The 20,142-nt window shown below is 41.0% G+C and overlaps 1 protein-coding gene across 2 annotated transcripts; it reads left to right on the top strand.

Annotated features, from left to right (window-relative positions):
- Positions 1-1,055: 1,055 nt before the first annotated feature.
- ppm1kb (protein phosphatase, Mg2+/Mn2+ dependent 1Kb) lies at positions 1,056-19,386 on the top strand. 2 transcript variants are annotated; one of them, XM_053622001.1, is made up of 7 exons: positions 1,056-1,175; positions 6,768-7,324; positions 8,200-8,300; positions 15,323-15,488; positions 16,299-16,443; positions 16,534-16,668; positions 17,810-19,386. In XM_053622001.1, the coding sequence occupies exons 2-7, from the start codon at positions 6,885-6,887 to the stop codon at positions 17,939-17,941; spliced, it is 1,119 nt and encodes a 372-aa protein (XP_053477976.1). In that variant the 5' UTR covers positions 1,056-1,175; positions 6,768-6,884; the 3' UTR covers positions 17,942-19,386. The 2 variants fall into 2 exon arrangements, with proteins under 2 accessions (XP_053477976.1, XP_053477975.1); XM_053622000.1 differs by having other exon boundaries at positions 1,056-1,179.
- Positions 19,387-20,142: the final 756 nt, after the last annotated feature.

The following is a 20,142-nucleotide window of genomic DNA, read 5'->3' as shown; positions in this document are numbered from 1 at the left end:
CATTGTTTTATTTTATGGAAACAATATTGGTAAATATAAGTAATTTTAATATTATACGGCAATAAAAATATAATATAATATAATGTAATAAAATAATATCCGGGGTTGGGGGTTCGATTCCCGTCTCCGCCCTGTGTGCGTGGAGTTTGCATTTTCTCCCTGTACTTCGAGGGCTGCCTCCAGGTACTCTGGTTTCCTCCCCATGTCTAAAGGGGAGACATGAACTGTAGACTGATTGGCAGTTCCATATTATCCATAGTGTGTGTGTGATTGTGCTCTGCGATGGGTTGGCATCTCGGCTTGTGTCCCGAATACCTTAGGATAGGCTCCAGGCTCCCCTGTGACCCAGTGTAGGATAAGCGGTATGGAAAATGGATGGATGAATCATATCATGGATCATATCATATGGGTGGCACAGTGGTGCAGTGCATTGCCGCCTCACAGCTCCAGGGTCCTCTGGTTGATCCTGAGCTTGGTTTACTGTCTGGGTGGAGTTTTGCATGTTCTCCCCATGTACATCTGGGTTTCCTATCGGTTATCCAGGTTCTGTCCAAAAACATGTAGGTAGACGGATTGGCTACACTGAATTACTCCCAGGTTAGAATGAGTGTATGTACGTGTGTGTGTGTGTGTGTGTGTGTGTGTGTGGGGGGGGGGGGGGGGGGGGGGGGGGGGGGGGATAGTCTCCAAATTCACTGTGACCCTAAACCAGGACAAAGTGCTTACTGAAGAACTAATGAATGAATAATGCAATAGGATCTAATATAAGAATCAACTTATTAAATGATAAATTATATTTAAAAAAATAAAGCATAATAATTAGTCAAGTATTATTCTACTTATTATCCTATAATATTTTTATTTGCATTTACCAACATCCCAAATCGTTCAAATAGCATAAAAAAAACCTTTTCACTGATTTACTGTAAGTCAGAGAAATCCTAGAATCTAGCCCCTTAATTTAAAGAGGCCTTGCATGCTAAAATAATATTAAATGATTGTGCATGGGTTTCATTGGCTGCTAAATATTTTTCCAGTGCAGTGATTGGAAGATAGTCGGTTGTCCCGCCTCTGTGGGTGTGGCTAATCGTTGGCGCATACAGTAGCTCGAGCTCTTCTCGCCATTTGAGTTTGTACATAACGGCGATTAACATTGTGTGCTCCGGATTGAGCGTGTAGGTGAGTTTATTTATTCTTTATTTGATTCGGGATTTAACAGGAAGGATGTGATTATAGGAAAACCGTGTGTGTAGCGTTAAAGCTGATATCTGTTGTGGTATTTTTTTTTTAAACCATGTTCGGTGTTTATTAGTATCAGGTGAAAGAGCTCAGCCATTAGTGTAGCAGGAGATTATTACAGTTTTATTAGCTGCTGAATTTAAATACTGGGATATTTCTGCTCTTTTAAATTGTACTTAAGTATCTGGTACGTTAATAAACACGGGTTAGAACAGAAACAGTGGTAGTGGTTTATGGGAAAAATAATAATAAACGAGTTTGCTAATAGCTTAGCTGTAGCCGGAGTGTTGCGTCATGCGGTTTGTTATTGTGTCTCCTTCAGATATAAAGACGCTCTCTTTTTAATTTGTTTAACATTTTATCATGTTTTATCAGGAATATTTAGCATTGGTTGTGTGAATACTACTACTACTACTACTACTAATAATAATAATAATAATGGTGTTGTGGTTAGAGGTGAATGAAGGGGTTGGATAGAAGAAGGCGGGGCAGCTCCTGGCCTCCTATAGAGAGAAGAGGCGGTGTACTGTACATACACACACACACACACACACACACCCCTCTCTCACTGTGCTGCGAGTTTGCGTCAGCCACACAAAGTTTTTCCAGTTGACACATGAAAGAAATGTCTCTCTACATGGCCAAAAGTTTGTGGACACCTCACCATCACACTCATTTACATATACTGTGTATAGGTTCTTTCAGAGTGCCACAAGGTCGGGACCGAACATCTCTATGCTGTGTGTGTGTGTGTATATATATATATATATATATATATATATATATATATATATATATATATATATATATATATATAATATATTTCCCTTCAGTGGTACAAAGAGGTCCAAACCTGTTCCCTTACCGTTGTGCACAAAGCGAGCCCCATGAAGACATGGTTTGCCAAGGTTGGAGTAGAAGATCTCGAGTGTTCTTCACACAACCCTGACCTTAACCCCACTGAACTCATTTGGGATGTCATGCAGTGCACCCCAGTACCTGACCTCAGTAATGCTCTTGAATGAATGAATGAATGAATGAACGCGAATCCCCACAGCCATGCTCCATAGATCTAGCTGAAAGTCTTCACAGAAGTGTGGAGGTTATGATGACGTTCAGATCTGGAATGGGATGTTTAATAAGCACATGTGAGTGTTACGGTCAGGTGTCCACGAACTTTTGGCCATTTATTTATTTATTTATTTATTTATCTATCCTTTATTTAACTAGGAGGATCCCATCGAGATATCACAATCTCTTTTTCCAGGGAGACCTGGTCAAGACGGAGGCACGTAGAGTTTCACACAGAGATAATCATACAAAACAGTACCCACCGATAGAAAACAATTCATAAGAGTCAAATCAAGAAAAGCACTTACAAGACTCCTTTAACACCGTTTGCAAAAGCCGTTTAAAAGTACTCTGAGGTGGTAGTATCTCTAGGTTAGCTATATTTTGCGGATAGTTCCAGGCCTAGGGAGCATAAAAAGAAAAAGCATGTTTGCCAGATTCTGAGAATACCTTTGGAACTTTTAACCGAATGTGTGATTGTGATCTAGTACAGTAACCATTTGTATAAAAAGTGAAGAGATTAGAAAAATAAAAGGGCAATTTACCTAGAAGTGCCTTAGCAATGAACATATACATATGCAGTTTCCTTTTATGATGCACAAATGTCCATGCCAATGATTTGTGTGTATGTATGTGTGTGTATATATATATATATATATATATATATATATATATATATATATATATATATATATATATATATATATATATATATATAAAAAATGTATTTATTTTAGGGGTGTCACGAGAACCGATACTTCGGTACCAAGTCGGTACCAACATTCTTAAAACGTGACGGTACTTGTTTTTCTGCAGTAGCGTAGGTACCGTTATTAATGAAGGTTCCGAGGTTGCAAGTCTTCCGGAACTGAAGGGAGCAACAAATACGCGCAAGTGTTTTAGTCAGTCCACAAGTGGTAAAGAAGAAGAAAAACGCCAACAAGCACACGGGAAAAACTACAGACGTTTAGCTCCGCCCTGACTCGTTAAGAGGCAGAGAGAGGAAAGCTCGTTGAGAGGAAAGGTAGCGTCGGTTTCCGGTGTGTAACCGATGCTATCGTTCATTTCAAACAAAGCGAGGAAACACCTGGAATTTGGCGAAGTATCTGAAAGACGGTCCTATATTATACTTGTTTGAGGCAGCTGGCATTGTGGCCATGAAACCAGCTAACGTTATGCTCCATGTAATGTTTGCGATAGCCAGTTATTTGTTAACGACACTAACGCATTGCAGTGTTATGAACTACCTCCAAATGGTCCACCATGCATCGCCATTCAGCCGTGTCCTGTCAGCAACATGTAACCTAATGTCACTAATAATTATTCAAATGTTCATGCTTTTAATAAATCTTTTTGGCCTGCCACCATATCAGTGAATTTAAACTAATGCTTGCATTCAGAGTATAAGGGGGGTGTGTGTTTGAGTGTGTGTGCGCGCGTTTAGGAGTGCACCTTAGCACTTGTTATTAGCACGTAGCACTGTTTTATTAGTCATTGTCAGACAGTGTTTGATAACTAAAATATCCCTCTCTCTCTCTCTCTCTCTATTTTTTGCCAGTATTAGCCAGAGGAGGATGTCCTCCAGAAGTTTTTAATAAAATGTTTTATTTTTATTTAAAAAAAAATTTTAAACCACACCGTGGTATCGACTTTGCTATTGAGTACTGTGTACTTTTGGTGGTATCGGTACCGACTACTAGATTTTTGGTATCGTGACATCCCTTTTATATATATATATATATATCTCATGGTACTCGAAGACATGGTGTCTACAGCTCCAAAGTCCCAGATTCGGTCCTGGACAATGTCTGTGTGGAGTTTCTATGCATGTTCATGCATGCCCATGTGGGACTCCTCCAGGTTTCCTCTCACCTTTCAGAAATGTGGCGGTCGGTAGATTGGTTTCTCTCGATTCCTGGGATAGGTTTAAGACCCACCATGACCCTGATCGTGATAAAGCGGTTACTGAAAAGTGAGTCATACTTTAAGACGTTTCCAAGGCTTTAGAGCTCTTTAGCTGTGTTCTGATTTTGTGTGTTGACATATTTCCTTCTGAAATAGGACGTCAGAGTAACGTCGTGTTGAAGCGCTCGACGGATTTACAAAGCCAACGAGTGAAGAGGAAAAAATTAACCAGAGTTTTTTACTCAGACTTAATCACGGTGAAGCCCTGAGGGCGTATGAAGAAGAAATTGAAGAGTACCATGTTGATAAATCTCTGTCAAGAAGTCATGTAAACGGAACCTCGTACGAATTCCTCCCTGTTGAAAGGGAATGAAATCCATCCGTTATAGTTCATGGTTTTCGCTGAGCATTTTAAAAACACCCACGCCATAATAACGAACATAAAAATTCATGATGAAATCTTTGTATTTCTCTGCGCACAGCTTGTGTATGTGACCGAAAGTTCAAATCCCTTAATCGTGTCTTTCTTAGAAAGGTGTTATTGAGTCTGTATTTATCACATTGTCATTATAAGCTGAAAGAGAGAGGGGCTGAGGTGGAAAGGTGGTGTGCTTGGCCAAAAAATAAATAAATAAAATAACTAGTATGGCAGTGTGCAGGGCTTATCCAAAAGGGCAGCAATGCCTTGTTGTTCTTTGTGTTTGATAGCGGTCATGTGAGATAAAGTTAGGAACATAGCAGAGGTATCAGTGTCACTTGTTTACAAGTAGCAGGTTAAAGGGTTTTCAGTGTAGTCACGCCGGCTGTACAGAGAAACGGAGGTTGCTGTGGTATGATTTGGGGCCAGAGGAAAGAGGTTGGGAAATGTTTGTGGAGTCGTAGCCAGACACTAAAGGAATGAGAACCAGTGGAGTAAGGAACTGAGGAGAAGGTAATAGACAGGAATGCATTTTGACACTAACTAACGTCAGTACGTTTACATGGACAACAATAATCCGATATTAACCGATTAAGACGATACTCTGATTAAGAAACTAGCATATAAACAGTGATTATTGATGACCTTAATCCGACTAAAGTCATACTCGAAGTAAACACAAATCGAATTATGATGTGTGGAGTATTCCTGTTTCCGTCACATTATCGACGTGTATTACAGACATGTACACACCTTAATCATACTATCAACGTCGTGTGAGAGTTTTCACCGCATTTTGCGACAGGACACGTACACACACGGCAGCGCTCAACTGTTTGATGGCAAACAAGAGAGCATGGCTGCGTCCCAAACCATGTACTTACCTGCTATATAGTAGGAGAAATACATGCATCTGAGCTACTATATAGACGGTAAGTACGCGGTTTCAGACGCAGCCCACGGCTTCAAGCAGTCATCTATTTGCACGTATAGCACGACAAATAATTAACTGCACTTGAAGCGTTCGTAAAAATTAAAAATAAAAACACTCAAAACTGTATACGGTACCATAATGAAGACCAACTGTATGTCGATACGTGAAATTCTGGAGGGAACGTCGGACGGCGTGGCGCGGTGACGTAATGACGTGTGCCGTTAATCGATCTATGTTCTATAACATGTAAAACATGAACATGAAAGGAATATTCTAAAAGCAACTCGTGTAAACACCTTAATCACAATATTGTCTTATTCAGAATAAGGTCAATAATTAGATTACTGCTGTCCATGTAAACGTAGTCACTGATATTTTTCACCTTGCTGATGGCTTTTAAGGCTTTAGCTCAGTGAAGTAAAGTGAAGCATGGTGAAGTGTACAGGTTGCATCATTTGTGTGCCAAGAACATGCCATAAGTCTCATTTAGGCTTGCATTTATATATAAGCATATTGAAGAAGTGAATGCCAGTTGTTACTTTAAAGAGTCTGGAGTTCTTACTGAGGACTAGATATCGGTGATATGGCCTTCAGAAAAATATTCAGAACGATATTTTCTAACAATATGTAAAACACTTTGAAAACATTTACGTCAAAACTCTAGGTTACTGATAAGAAGGTCGGGGGTTCAAGCCCTTGAGCAAGACCCTTAACCCTCTCTTCTCCAGGGGGGCCGTATCATGGCTGACCCTGTGCTCTGACCCCAGCTTCCTAACAAGCTGGGATATGCGAAAAAAGAATTTCACTGTGTTGTTATGTTTACGTGACAAATAAAGGCTTCTTCAGTAATTTCATTCTACTGCTTGTTTTGGCTTTTTCTGTCCTATGGTGTTTAACTCACGAAAGGTTAAGCTATGCTTGTCTGGGTTAATTTGTTGTTTAATGTTGACTGACATTCATGTTGGAGTTTGACCTTCTAGCTGAACCTCCTCCAGTTAACAATAATGTAACTTGTCCTTCAAAGATGAATTTATCCTCAGTGTGTATCCTCAGGGACTACTAGAAGTGTCTCTGAAAAATAAAAACTGCACATTTTTTTTTATCTAAAAATCATCAGACCTCCCTTTCAGGCCTGTATGCCTGGCTCAGTTCATTTGTTTACATCTTTTTAAACTGTAGGGTTTTTTTTTTCTTTTTCAGGAAGCTCGTGGATTTTTTCAGGAGACCGTGAGCTACGTTCTGCTGCCGCGTCTGGATCACTAGTATTTAAAAGAGCTTATTTGGACCGTTCCTTATTTCACAGTCTGTTCCTGAGCTATGTCCATGGCGGTTCTCGTGCAGCTGGCCTCGCATGGCGGGTCGCGCGTGTGCCGCAGGATGGTTCTAAACAGAGTTCGTTTTATTCAGGACAAGCTGGTGCGATCGCTGCACAGCCCGTCAGGCACCCGTGCCAGCAATTCGCGCTTTGACCCGGACAGCAGTGGACGCCCCACCACCTGGGACTCGTTCGGCATTTGGGACAATCGCATCGACGAGCCGATTCTGCTGCCATCCAGCATCCGCTACGGCAAACTCATCCCCAAAGTCAGCTTGTCCAAGGTGGGCTACGCTTCGCAGATCGGCCAGCGCAAAGAGAACGAGGACCGTTATCAGGTGTCACAAATGACCAATGACATCCTTTATTTCGCGGTGTTCGATGGCCACAGCGGCGCTCAGGCTGCTGACTTTTGCCATAAGTACATGGAGCAGTATATTAAGTGAGTGTTCCCACTGAGGTATCAGACACAAATCTCAAAACTCTGTTCCCTGCCTGTGATTGAATATTTTAGAGCTGCAACAACTAATCTATACAAACATCAGGTCGTGCTTCAGTGCCACAGAAAACTCCGCTTTATGAAGTTTGTTCTTCGCGGTGTTTATTATAGAATGCTCACTTCCTCAGTCATTTGACTATTACGCCTCAGTCTGATGGTGACTGAGGTCATGTTGGGAATAAAAGGTAACGCTGACAGAAACAGTAAACTGAAGAAAGTCATTGTCGTTGACTCCGGATGTCTGCTAAAGCTAGCGGCGTCACATTGTCATGTGCCGTCGACTGGGAAGCGGCTTATACTTCCGGTTAGTAAAATAAACGCTAGTTTTTGAGATGATATTACCGTTCTAAAATACATACACTAGATGGTAGACTACATAGTGCATAGTGTAAGTGTACAGTACGTCATTTGGGACACTACTTTAGTATTTACTCTCCAATGTGTGTTTTCGGAACAGAAGTAACGTACTGAGTAAATGTACCCCATGCCTAGGGCAGACCGACTAATCGATAATGAGATTCGTTGACAACGATTTTCATAATCGATTATTATCAATTAGTTGTTATAGCTCTAATACAGACCTGAATAACCTCTTTTCAGTAGATCAGTCATTGTTTTTTTATATATATATATATATATATATATATATATATATATATATATATATATATATATATATATATATATATATATAAACAAAGTAAGTATGTATATATGTGTGTGTGTGTGTGTGTGTGTGTGTGTGTGTGTGTATGTATGACCTGAAGCACTGTGTTGATGTAGACTCATAGTACTGTGTTTAATTCACTTGTTTACAGAGAGCTCGTGGTAAAAGAGGACAACCTAGAGGTCGTCCTGACAAACGCGTTTCTAAACGTGGACAAAGCATTAGAGAAGCACCTTAACTTCAGTGCAGATGGTAGGTAACCTCACTGCTGTTTAATCTGCTGGAGTGGGATTTCAGGTTGAGAGATTAGTGTGGATAGTGTAGTTAACCAGTTTAGGTCTCCTGCTTAATACTGTGCTATATAGATGCACCTCGTTATGCCGTAGGAGTTCATTTACTACATTTACAGTCAGTTTCATAAATGTTTGGACACAGATGAAGTTTTTTTTTATTTATTTTAACTGTCTACCACAGTATATAGAAGTTAAAATTAAATAATGAAGAAAATTGCAGACTTTCAGATTTAATTTGGGGGTATGTACATCCAAATCAGGTGAACACTATAGAAATTACCATGCTTTATATATGTTGTTTTTTTTTTTAAGAACTATTGCTTGGACAGTTGGCTTTTCAGCTGTTTCCATGGCTATGGGTATGTTATTCCTTCATTATTTCACCTACAAGTAAGCAGAAAACATCAGGGAGACAGCAAAAACATCATTAGGTGTTGCCAATCTGGTACATTCTTTTAAAAGAAAGAATGCACTAGTGAGCTCAGGAACACCAAAAGGCCCGGATGACCACAGAAAACAGTTGTGGTGAATGAGAGAAGAATTATTTCCCGTTTGAAGAAAACTTCCTTCATAACAGTTGGCTATATCAAGAACACCCTCCAGGAGGTAGGCATATCTGTGTCAAAGCCAACAATCAAATGAAGAGTTCACCCGAGTAAATACTGAGAGTTTAACACAAGCTCTAAACAAGCCTCAAAAAAGGAAGGCCAGATTAGAAAACAAAACAACATACAATATACCATTCTGGAACAACACCCTATGAACAGATCAGATAAAGATCAACTTGTCCCAGAATGATGGGAAGAGAAGTGTATGGAGAAGGGAAGGAACTGCTCATGATCCAAAGCATACCACCTCATCTTATGGCATGGGTGTGTACGGCTGCCGAAGGAATTGGTTCCCTTTTGTGTATTGATGCTGTGACTGCTGACAAAAGCAGCAGAGCAAACTCTACCGTGTATAGGGCTATATTATCTGCTCAGATTTAGTTAAATGCTTCAAAACTCATTGGATGGCGCTTCACAGTGCAATACGATGACCCGAAGCAGAGTTTGAAAGCAACCCGAGACATATTTAAGGCAAAAAAGTGAAATGTCCCGCAATGGCCAAGACCTGAACCCAGTTGAGCATGCAATTCACAAATAGCCCGAGATAAGCAGTAAAGGCCTGAAAGAACATCACTCGGGCAGAAACCCAGTGTCTGGTGATGTCTATGGGTTCCAGACTTCAGGCAGGGATTGACTGCAAAGGATTTGTAACAAGTATTTAAAATAACAATTTAATTTCTGGTTGAGAGTTTATCTAATTACTTTTGGTCCCATAAAATGGAGGACAACATAAATAAAGTGCAGTAACTCCTACACCGTTCACCCAGTTCGGATGTAAATACCCTCAAAGCTGAAAGTCTTTAATCAATAAACAATCATTATTGAATTGCAACTCCTGTATACGGTAGACAGCTGAAATAACACCTTGTAAGTGTCCATATATTTATGGACCTGGCTGTAGATTCCCTGACGCGATGGCCGAAGAAATTTCGTGACCCTAATAATGTAGTGTGTACTGTATATGTCAATGTATCTAGTGTCTATTTATATGTGACTTGCCTAAAAATCTCCATAAAAGTATTTTTATATTGAGTTTAACATGGCATTTTTAAAATTCTGATTAGACAACAACAACAAAAAGCCACCTATACTTCTACCCTAATCAAGAAATCCAAATTTGCATATTAAAACATGATGGTAACGACATCTGGCAAAGCATACTGTTACAGGATGATAATAATGTCATATTCAAGTTAAGTATTTATTATTATTATTATTATTATTAAAATGAGTAATAAATATTAAAGTTATGGGAAATATTTTCCCATAACAGCATGTGTTGTTTGGAAGTCTTTTATTTCTCTTATACCACAGCAAATTGTGATGATTTTTAATGAATACAAAAGTGGACACTGTGTGTGTGTGTGTGTGTGTGTGTGTATATATATACACACATATAATCTGTTCATAGTTAGTATAGTCATTTAATTATGTGGAACATCAACAAGTTATTACCTGTTATCACTTGTGATATGGCAGCTGTAAACAGTTTACACCTTCTGTTGGTCGTCTCCCCCCAACCCCCAGTCTTGAAATTGAAAAATTTGCAGCTTATTCATTGTTACAGAGAAACTGTAAAGCCCTCTATACTGAGGACTCTCCTGTATATGACAGCTTAAGAAGAACGTAAGGGAACAGCTTTACCACTGACACTGGAGACTCCTTCCATAAAATCGAAATAAACCTTTGTATATCAGCCAGAACTACAATACCGTTGTTAAACCTTCTGACCAATCAGATTTGAGAATTCAACAGCGCTGTGGTATAAGACTTATAAAAAACACCTGAACGCCGTCATGTGTTCAACTCCGATTTCTTCACTGACCAATTCAGTGGCAATTTTCAACCAGTCTCACTTGGAGTAATTCCCACCAGAAGGGTTTAATGAATGAATGCACTAGTTTTATAGTTAAACAGTAGTTGAATTGGTACACCCTGAAAAGAAATAAAAAAGCCTGCTCAGTGATGCATAGGCAAAGCTTCTGCTTTTGCTGTTTGGGTTCACACTGTTGTCCTTTCTCACAAATGCTGTGAAGGCTATGTTTAGAATAGTGTATATATAGTGTAGAATAGTGTACTGTGTGGCCCGATCATGGCCTTGGTGCCTGCAATGTACAACCTTGCCCTTTGTGTGTGTGTGCGTGTTATGACAGCTTCGGACCCAGCTAAGAACCCATAAGAGCGGCAGCTCCGCGCTACCTTTTTGGAAGGCGAGGAGCTAGATTGGTCCAGCGGGTCCTTGCGTGGGCTTCTGGAAGGTTCCTCAACTTTCTCTCCCTTTCTTTCTGAATCTCTCTCTTCCTCCAAGTCTCTCCTAGCTACTTCCTTTTTGTCCACACATAACTGGAAAACACAAAAACGACTAAAGCGCTGACTAAAGATGTGTTAAGGGTTTGTTGTGTTTGTCAACACACAATGGATACTGAAGAAAGAAACTGCACTTACTTGTTAGTTTATTAGATACATTTAGGCTATACAATAGATATAAAAAGTCTACACACCCCTCTTAGAATTGCAGGTTTTTGTGAGAAAACATCTGAAATCATGTCAGACCTTTATTTTTTCCCACTTTGGATGCGAAATAGAAACCATCGAAACTCAAATGAAAAGCAAATAGAAACGGTTTAGGCAGGAAAAAAGAAAAAATTGAAATAACCTGGTTGCACACCCGTTTATAATGGGGCATGTGACCGTGCTCCGAATTAACCAATCACATTCAAACACATGTTCAAAATCAGAAGTAATTATCATACACCTGTCATCAATGAAGTGATCCTGATTAACCCCAAATAAAGGTCAGCTGTTTCTGTACGATTTTCTAAACATCTTGGGTTCATCTGAGTGCTGAAGACATGGGACACAAAGAGCTTATAAAGCCTGTATGGGATCTCATTGTTGGGTTTGAAATTAAAAGGTGAACATGAGTCAATAGATCGGATCAGCTTTCATTTCCTGATATTTACATGTAGAACATGGCACCTTTTTGTTTGAACCCATCCATTTTTTTTTTAAGTCATCAGAAATATCAGGAAACGTGACTGACCGGTGTTTCTTGTTGCCCAAGTGTGCGCTGTTCGATTGATTGTTTACTACTGTTTACTATTGTCTACTCTTGGTTTGAGCCCTGGGTTTCTCCTGTGATGACTGCATTTGTTGTTAAAAAGGATAAACCGACATGAAGTCCAGAGAGCTGTCTATGGTAGAAAAGCAAGTGATTCTGAAGCTGAGAAAAGAAGGAAAATCAATCCGAGTACAAGCGTTGGGCATAACCAATACTGTAGTTTTAAATGTGTCAAAATCTTGGATCTTTTAATGGGACCATTCAGACCTTTCACATTCCAACTTAGGAATCTGATCGAGCTTCGGGTATTTTCCATCAATTTAGATTAATACAGAATGGAGTACAGAGAGGTTGATATCAATAGGAAAGGGGGGGGGGGGACACAGCATCCCTCCCCGCCTCCCACCCCACCCTCTCCACTCTGAACATCAGTTAACTTCTCTCCATTCCCAAACAATGTAGGCAGAACCCTACAACACTGGAACATCCGATACTTGTAAACCATACCTATTCTTGTTGTGTGAAGTCACTCCCGAGCATAAAAGGTGCCACACTGACCATGTATCTCAGACAACCTATAGATTCACATGGAAACTGATATAGTTGCCCATACCTGCGTAGTTTTACAGTCACATTACAGGTATTAATAAATTGGTTAACTGTCATGTAGGCAGATTAAGATGGAGGATACCGTTCATTAAACCATAGTTGCGCTTCTTGGGGACAGTCGAATTGCAGCCGAATCACCGAGGTCTATCCGAAGGCAAGCAGGGTATCTTAGAGAAAACCGCACATTTCTCTCACGCAAGCTGTTTGTCACCGCAGCGAAGGCCGTCCTCCCCTTAGCGACGCTAGAGTTGATGTCAGGAAAGATGAAGACCTTACGGCCCTGATGGAAAAGTCGATTCCAATTCCCGCGTCGAACAACTTTTTCTCTGTCATGAAAGTAGTGAAACCGCACAATCATCACTCTGGGCCTTTGATTCTCTCGCTCCTCTGAGGGCGCTGGGTCAATACGGTGCGCTCTATCCAGCAATGGAGCGGTCGGAAAGATTTCTGAGCGGATGACATCCCAGAAAAATTTTGACATAAACGTTACCGGATCACTCCCTTCTTCTCGTTCCGGAATACCGACGACCCGGGGATTGCAGCGCCGTGAGCGGGACTCCAGGTCCTCCATTTTATCGGTGAGTTGTTTGTTAGCCGAAGTTAGCTTTAGCACCGTCTGTTCCAGTGCTACAATGCGGCCACTGTAATTATTCAGGTGCTGGTCAAGCACGCCCTTGTGATTCAATGCCCGATTTAAAACTCTCAAAAGCCGCAACAACCGGTAGCTTGTCGCCATGACTCGTCATGCTCGGTGAAGATTTAGGTTTCCGTAGTCTTTCAGAAGCCATAAGTCCTTTCTGGTTATAATTGTAGACCGAGTAATTAAAAATGAACGCACCAAATGTCTTAGAAAAGATTCAGGTTGCCTGAAAAGCACAATTAAGAGATAAAATGCTCGGGAGCTCACTCCACGCGTGCCTTCTCACTCACATGCTCAGCCGGACTCCCGGGCAAAACCAATACTAACAATTTGGAATGTCCTGAAAAAGAAAGAAACCACTGGTGTACTAACAATTAGCCATCCAGCAGGTCGGCCAAGGAAAACAACAGCAGCTGATGACAAACACCAACTGTGAAGAAAAACCCCAAAACAACAGTCAGTGTCATCACCAACAACCTCCACAGGGCAGGCGTGAATGTATCACAATCCACCATTTGACTAAGACTTCAAGAGCAGAAATATTGAGGCCATACCACAAGATGCAAACCACTCATCAGCAGTAAGAATCAGAAAGCCAGACTGGAATTTGCAAAGAAATAGAGAGATGACTTACACGTTTAGTAACAGAGATTAACGTCTATGAAAGTGATGGAAAGACTAAACTGTGGCGAAAGAAAGGATCTGCTCATGATCCAAAATATACAAGCTCATCTGTGAAACATGGTGGAGGTAGTGTCATGGCTTGGGCTTGCATGGCTGCTTCTGGAACAGCCTCACTAGTCTTTATTGATGATGTACCTCATGATGGTAGCAGCAGAATGAATTCAGAGGTTTACAGAAATAATCTGTCTGACAATTTACAGAGAAATTCACCCAGTCTAATTGGGAGGAACTTTATCATGCAGGGGGAAGAAATGTAAGGTTTTAGATTGGACAAAGTCAGTCACCAGACCGTGACCCAGTTGAGCAGCATTTCACTTCCTGAAGAGAAGACTGAAGGGAGAAAATGCCCGAAACACACAACAACTGAAGAAATATGCAACAGTTTGGTGATGTCAGTGAGTCACCAGCTTGCTGGAGTTATAGCGCTCTGTTACTATTATTTTGCTCAGCTTAAAATTGGATGCTCAGGAAATCAGGAAATGAGAGTGATCGTCTCATATTCATCTTATGATCTCAAACCCAAATGTTTTCGGTGTATAACAAAAACAAAAGAATTGGCCTGCTGTTCTAATACTTTCTAATACGTACGTACACACCCATACGTATGGACACCCCTCCTAACTATTGAGATCAGGTATTTCAGCCACACCCATTGCTAACAAGTGCATAAAAACCAGCACGTAGCCAGTTCCCTACCGAAACCTCAAAAAGTGCAAATGTTTATATTAAAACAAACCCCACTGCCCTTGAAAGTGCATTAGCCTGTAAGACTTCGTCAGCTAATAGCTCACCTTACATAATTTATGCCGTATTATGTTGAACTTGTTTCACTACTCATTGCTTTTTTTTTTTTCCATCACGCTTACAAGGTCACTTATTGTGTTAGGTAAAGAGCAGGAAATTTAAATAGATCATTTTCTACTACAGCTGCCACGTTTATTGATCGAGTAAGAAACTCTCATTTGTCCTCTCAAACCCTCGTTCCTCTGCAGTTTGGCATGCTATACTTGCATTCATGTTCTTTTCTTTCTCTCTCATTCATTTGCTCTACCAAAGATACTGTTTTATCCTGCATGTGTAATGTTTTTTTTTTTTTTTCCCCCCCATCCTCTCTTTTGGAAGTATCCCTGAACACTTCCTCTCTAGTATTTTTCTATGGAGTTCATCAAAGCTGTGTGTGAGCGAGAGTAGCGACCTGTGTGAATACAACAGTGTGTGTAAATACAACAGTGTTGTTGATGTGTGTTTGTATGTGTCTACACTGCAGTAACACTCAGTGAGTGCATGGTTTTTTACATCATGCCGTGTTCAGTGCAACGTTATTGTGTGTCCCACCGTCTCGGGTTTAACTCTTGGGCTCTCTCTTTGGTGCGTTACAGCCTCTGTGCTAAGCGCAGGCACTACGGCTACGGTGGCGCTGCTGCGGGACGGCATCGAACTGGTGGTGGCCAGCGTGGGAGACAGTCGTGCCATGCTCTGCCGGAAGGGCAAAGCACTTAAACTCACCGTGGACCACACACCTGAGAGGAAGGATGAGAAAGAGAGGTGAGGGATGGCCACCGATGCCACATGCGAAAGTTCATTCCATTATAAAGGCAATTTTTATTCACCTTTTTAATAGTATATACAGTGCTGCACTCTTATAAACAAATCCACCATTTCCCCACTTACAACTTGTGTCTAAGATCTGTAAAACCTGTAAATAGCCTAACATTAAACAGTGACACGTAGACCTATAGTACAAATCAATTTAACCTAATATCAAACATGACAGTTTTTCCTAATCTACCCTATCACTCTGTGTATATTAGGGGTGTAGCACAATTCCTGTATATGTTTAGTGTTGCAAATATCCATATTTGCACCTCCTATACATACATGCACTTGTATTTGTTTCAAACACACTATATTACTATATGAATAATTTATTTGGTAGGTGGAGCTAAAACAGTTTATACCCAAGTCTCACACTTGCGTCAGTGAATAAGATCATTTGGATACTGTATGTGCCTATGAACTACTGCTGCAGCCATGAGACTATCCTGTGCTCATCCCAGGACTCTTGCATATCTCAGGAGTCACCTAATTTCAATTAGGCTACACCGTTACTATCCTACAGACTATTGCGTCTTAGCTGCTGAAATAACGTGTTTATTTGTTTTTACTTGACTAAGCAGATGCAATTTAGGAGGGTGCATCTTGTACTTGAAAATACAATAATATTCTGTTTAAATATTTTACTACTTGTCCTGATTTGCATTTTGTAATAACACAACATCTCCTGATGAAGAAGCCTTTCAGTGCTTTTTATGATTATTATAGTAACTTTTTTGAATGATTGCCCATGTGTGGTAGGATCCGTAAGAGTGGAGGTTTCGTGACGTGGAACAGTCTGGGCCAACCTCACGTAAACGGGCGACTGGCCATGACGCGGAGCATCGGAGACTTTGACCTGAAAAACGCCGGCGTCATCGCGAAACCAGAGACCAAGCGGATTTCAGTGAGTGAAATTTACTGCAGAAATCGTTTAATGATGAAATGCATCAGCTGAAGTGCGTGTTTAACTGAGCGACTGTACTGCTCTGTGCAGTTACATCACGTACACGACGCCTTCCTCGCACTCACCACAGACGGCATCAACTTCATCATGAACAGCCAGGAGATCTGTGACGTCATCAACCAGTGCCACGACCCAAAAGAGGCAGCACAGCGTCTCTCTGAACAGGTACGGGCCTGAGGACAGAGAGAGGAATCAGTGTTCACAGCACTGTCTGTTCATCTAATGCATTACTTCTCACTTGAGCCAGATTTGGTATGTGACAGTAGCTGCCATGAAAAACCTAGAAAAACCTTCACAGATGTCACCTCTGATCGGTTACTAAACAGAGTAAGATGCATTTACCATTTTAGGGACACATTTACCATATCTATTGTAAATGGAAGATTTAATCATGCGTTCATCCTTAGTAAGTGCTTTATCTTGGTCATGAAAACTGGGGTTTAATTGATGAAGTTCATATTTTTGGAAACACTAAGTTCATTACAAAATATTACTGGTGGCGACAATAACTGAGCAGGCGAGATTGGTCAGAATTCCTTACTGAATGGGGTGTTTTGGTCAGTATTCCTTCTAGAGCTAGTGGGTTTGGTCAGTATTCCTCCTCGGGTGGGTGGAATTGGTCGGAATTCCTCCTGGAGCACGCAGGATCGGTCGGACTTCCTTCGGGAGTGGGCGGGATTCCTTTGGGAGGGGGCAGGATCGTCGGAGTTCCTCCTGGAGCGGGCGGGAGCAGTCGGAGTTCCTTCGGGAGTGGGCAGGATTCCTTCGGGAGCGGGCGGGATCGGTCGGGAGCGGTCGGAGTTCCTTCTGGAGCGGGCGGGAGCAGTCAGAATTCCTTCAGGAGCGATCAGAATTCCTTCGGGAGCGGGCGGGTGCGGTTGGAGTTCCTTCAGGAGTGGGCGGAATTCCTTCGGGAGCGGGCGAGATTGGTCAGAGTCGTCATAGTAGACTAGCTGCTGAGTTGATATCCCTACAGCAATGAGTAACGAGTGTGTTAATCAACTTGCCTATGCAACCCCTAAGGCCACTATAAGTTAATACTAGTCTCTCCATTAATTGTTTACAAATAAATTCAAAGTAATATTTTCTTTCTTATCTTATTCATACCTTATCAGATATTTCTGCTGAAGCCAGATTTTCTATGGTGTCTGAATTTTTCGGACATTTAAGACACTAAAAAGCTTTTTCAATGTTTGTATTATGTTTTAGTCACACAGCTTTCTCAAACTAACTGTTACTGGAAACACCAGATATCTAATGTTGTATCAACACCATGGCTTCCCCCCTCTCCCTCTCTCTCTCTCAGGCCTTGCAGTACGGTGCAGAGGACAACAGCACGGTCATCGTGGTGCCGTTCGGCGCGTGGGGTAAACACAAGAGCTCAGACGCGAGCTTCTCCTTCAGCCGCAGCTTTGTGTCCAGCGGCCGCTGGGCATGAGTGACTAAAGGACAGACTGAAAGGGAGAGAGGGAGGAGGAGGAGGAGATGGGGGTGTTTGAACAAATCGGTGGACCAGGTGGGAGGAGGATCCCAGAGTTCAACAATTCGAGGGTGTTATGGGAACAGAAAGAAAAGACTAACGTTTAGACAAGGACCCGGTTCATAACTTCGTAGTTCTGATGAGAGACATTGAAGCAATTTGTGTGAACAATACCGTATTAGGAATATTCCAGTGTACAGCAGATCTGCTTCCCTGAAGAAAAGCAGCGCTTTAGTGTCCAGTATGTGCACCCTAATCAGTGTTTCTAAAACCGAACAAGACCAGTAACGGCACGTGGCCCGTCGTTTGCCGTATCAACGGTTGTCTAGTTTTACCTCGGAATATTGTAAAGTGTGTATATTTTATAACTGTGAATAGAAGGTAGTTTTTTGACTTGCAAGCATGTTTGATGGGTCAAGTACACTTGCACTTTGTCACGCTGATTCTCGGTAGCTCTCGCTTCCATGGCTTAAAGTGCTTCTCTGTCATTTCGAAGCTTCGATTGTCCGGACATATTAGACGCGCTAGTGGCCGTGACCTTGAGTTATTTTTTTTATAAATGAGTTATGTCAGTAGCACTACTCTGTACAAACCTGTTACAGCATTCCTTCAATAATAAGATTTTGTTTTTTAAAGAGCCCAGCTATAACACTGTACTAGGATACTAGTAAACCAAACAAAAACGTAGATGCTCCTGTATCTGCATCACAGCCGTTAAATTCACGTAGACCCCTCCGTGACGTTTTATTCACACTGAACATTTCTTGCTGAGCGAATAGGTACAAACAGCGTGATGTTGCACTTATCCAGAGGCAGCTGCTAAACGTTTGATCATCTTAAAGGTGCAGGCAGCTGTTTTTGGTTTTTTGGGGGTTTTTTTTTAAGCATTTCATATTCTCACATTTCCGCAGCTGTCACTTTGTTATCCGTTAGTCGGAGCTCGAAGTGCTTGATGTACGCAAACACGACGGTGAAATGAAAAAGATCATTTTTAATTTAAAAAAAAATCCCCAACTTCCACCAGGATTCAGATGTTTTAGCCAAGATTGAGTGCACATGTGGTTTTGGGGGCGTGGTTTTGCAGGCAACTTGGGTAGCTCCTGCTACCTTCTGACAGAATCGCTCAACTTTTCAAAACTGTTCCGTCTCACAATAAAGTTAATCTGGACCACTGTTAGCACAACGTTCTACTCATCTAGTGCCTTTTTGTTTCAATGGTTAACTTTCCCCATGCAAGCACAGTGATTTGATAGTTTAAAACACTAATATAGACTCGTTGCAATACTTTGGCTTGAGCTCATACACAAACACTTTTGTAAGAGAATGGTCCTCATAAGCGTATTTGGTACAGGTTTGTTTTTTACTGTATGTTTTGTATATAATAATATTTATATATTTTGATGTTCAAGAAATATATATATATATATATATATATATATATATATATGTATATATATATATATATAATATATACACACACTGTTGTATAGATGTGAAGATGTGTCTGACTTTATTAAATTGTAATAGACTGTAACAGTGACTCAGTTCTGGATTGGGACCCTCTTATATGTTTTGGTACAAAAAAAAAAAAGCTTCACCCCGGAATCTGCATACACAATATTTTACAAACAGATATTTATTTTTGGTGTCCATTTTTTTTTTGTTGTTGTTTTCTTATATACAGGTCATTTATGATGTCTAGAAATAGACGACGAATGCGAATGGATTTGATGTTTAATCCAAAACTGACCAGCTACCTTCTGCCAAAACACAGTCTGAGCTGGACAGACTAACCAACTGATTAGTTACTTTTCAGTTTGCTTATTATGTCACTAAAACGATCAATACATGTTTTAGATTGCTCAAGAGGTGCACCAGAAAAGGGCTCAATCTCTTGTTAGGAGATCGTGAGCTGGAATCCAGAGGCTGACGTGGCCTCTCTGTGGCCAGGTGTCCAAGAGAGCACAGTTGGATGGTGTAAATCAGAAGGACACTAGTCAGTCAGTCATGGGCATCTGTGAGCTCATGCATGCAGAAGAGGGCGGATAGCGCTTTCCTCCTCTGAATGTGTTGCGCTGCCCTGTGACCCAGCAGTTCAGAAGGAATCTTGGAGGAAGCATGTGTTTGTGTTTCACCTTCCCCGGGTTGTAGCTGTTCTA

This window comes from Ictalurus furcatus, chromosome 3 (genome assembly GCF_023375685.1).
Source record: "Ictalurus furcatus strain D&B chromosome 3, Billie_1.0, whole genome shotgun sequence".
Classification (NCBI taxonomy): domain Eukaryota; kingdom Metazoa; phylum Chordata; class Actinopteri; order Siluriformes; family Ictaluridae; genus Ictalurus; species Ictalurus furcatus.
The sequence above is the reverse complement of the archived record's forward strand: the minus strand, read 5'-3'. Positions and strand labels throughout refer to the sequence as shown.

What these genes read in the sequence shown, in the direction of transcription:
- ppm1kb (XM_053622001.1), top strand. Translation starts at nt 6,885, where the DNA reads ATGTCCATGGCGGTTCTCGTGCAGCTGGCCTCGCATGGCGGGTCGCGC. An exon ending in TACATGGAGCAGTATATTAA is followed by an intron (nt 7,325 to 8,199) that starts GTGAGTGTTCCC and finishes ACTTGTTTACAG; the next exon opens with AGAGCTCGTGGTAAAAGAGG. An exon ending in CCTTAACTTCAGTGCAGATG is followed by an intron (nt 8,301 to 15,322) that starts GTAGGTAACCTC and finishes GGTGCGTTACAG; the next exon opens with CCTCTGTGCTAAGCGCAGGC.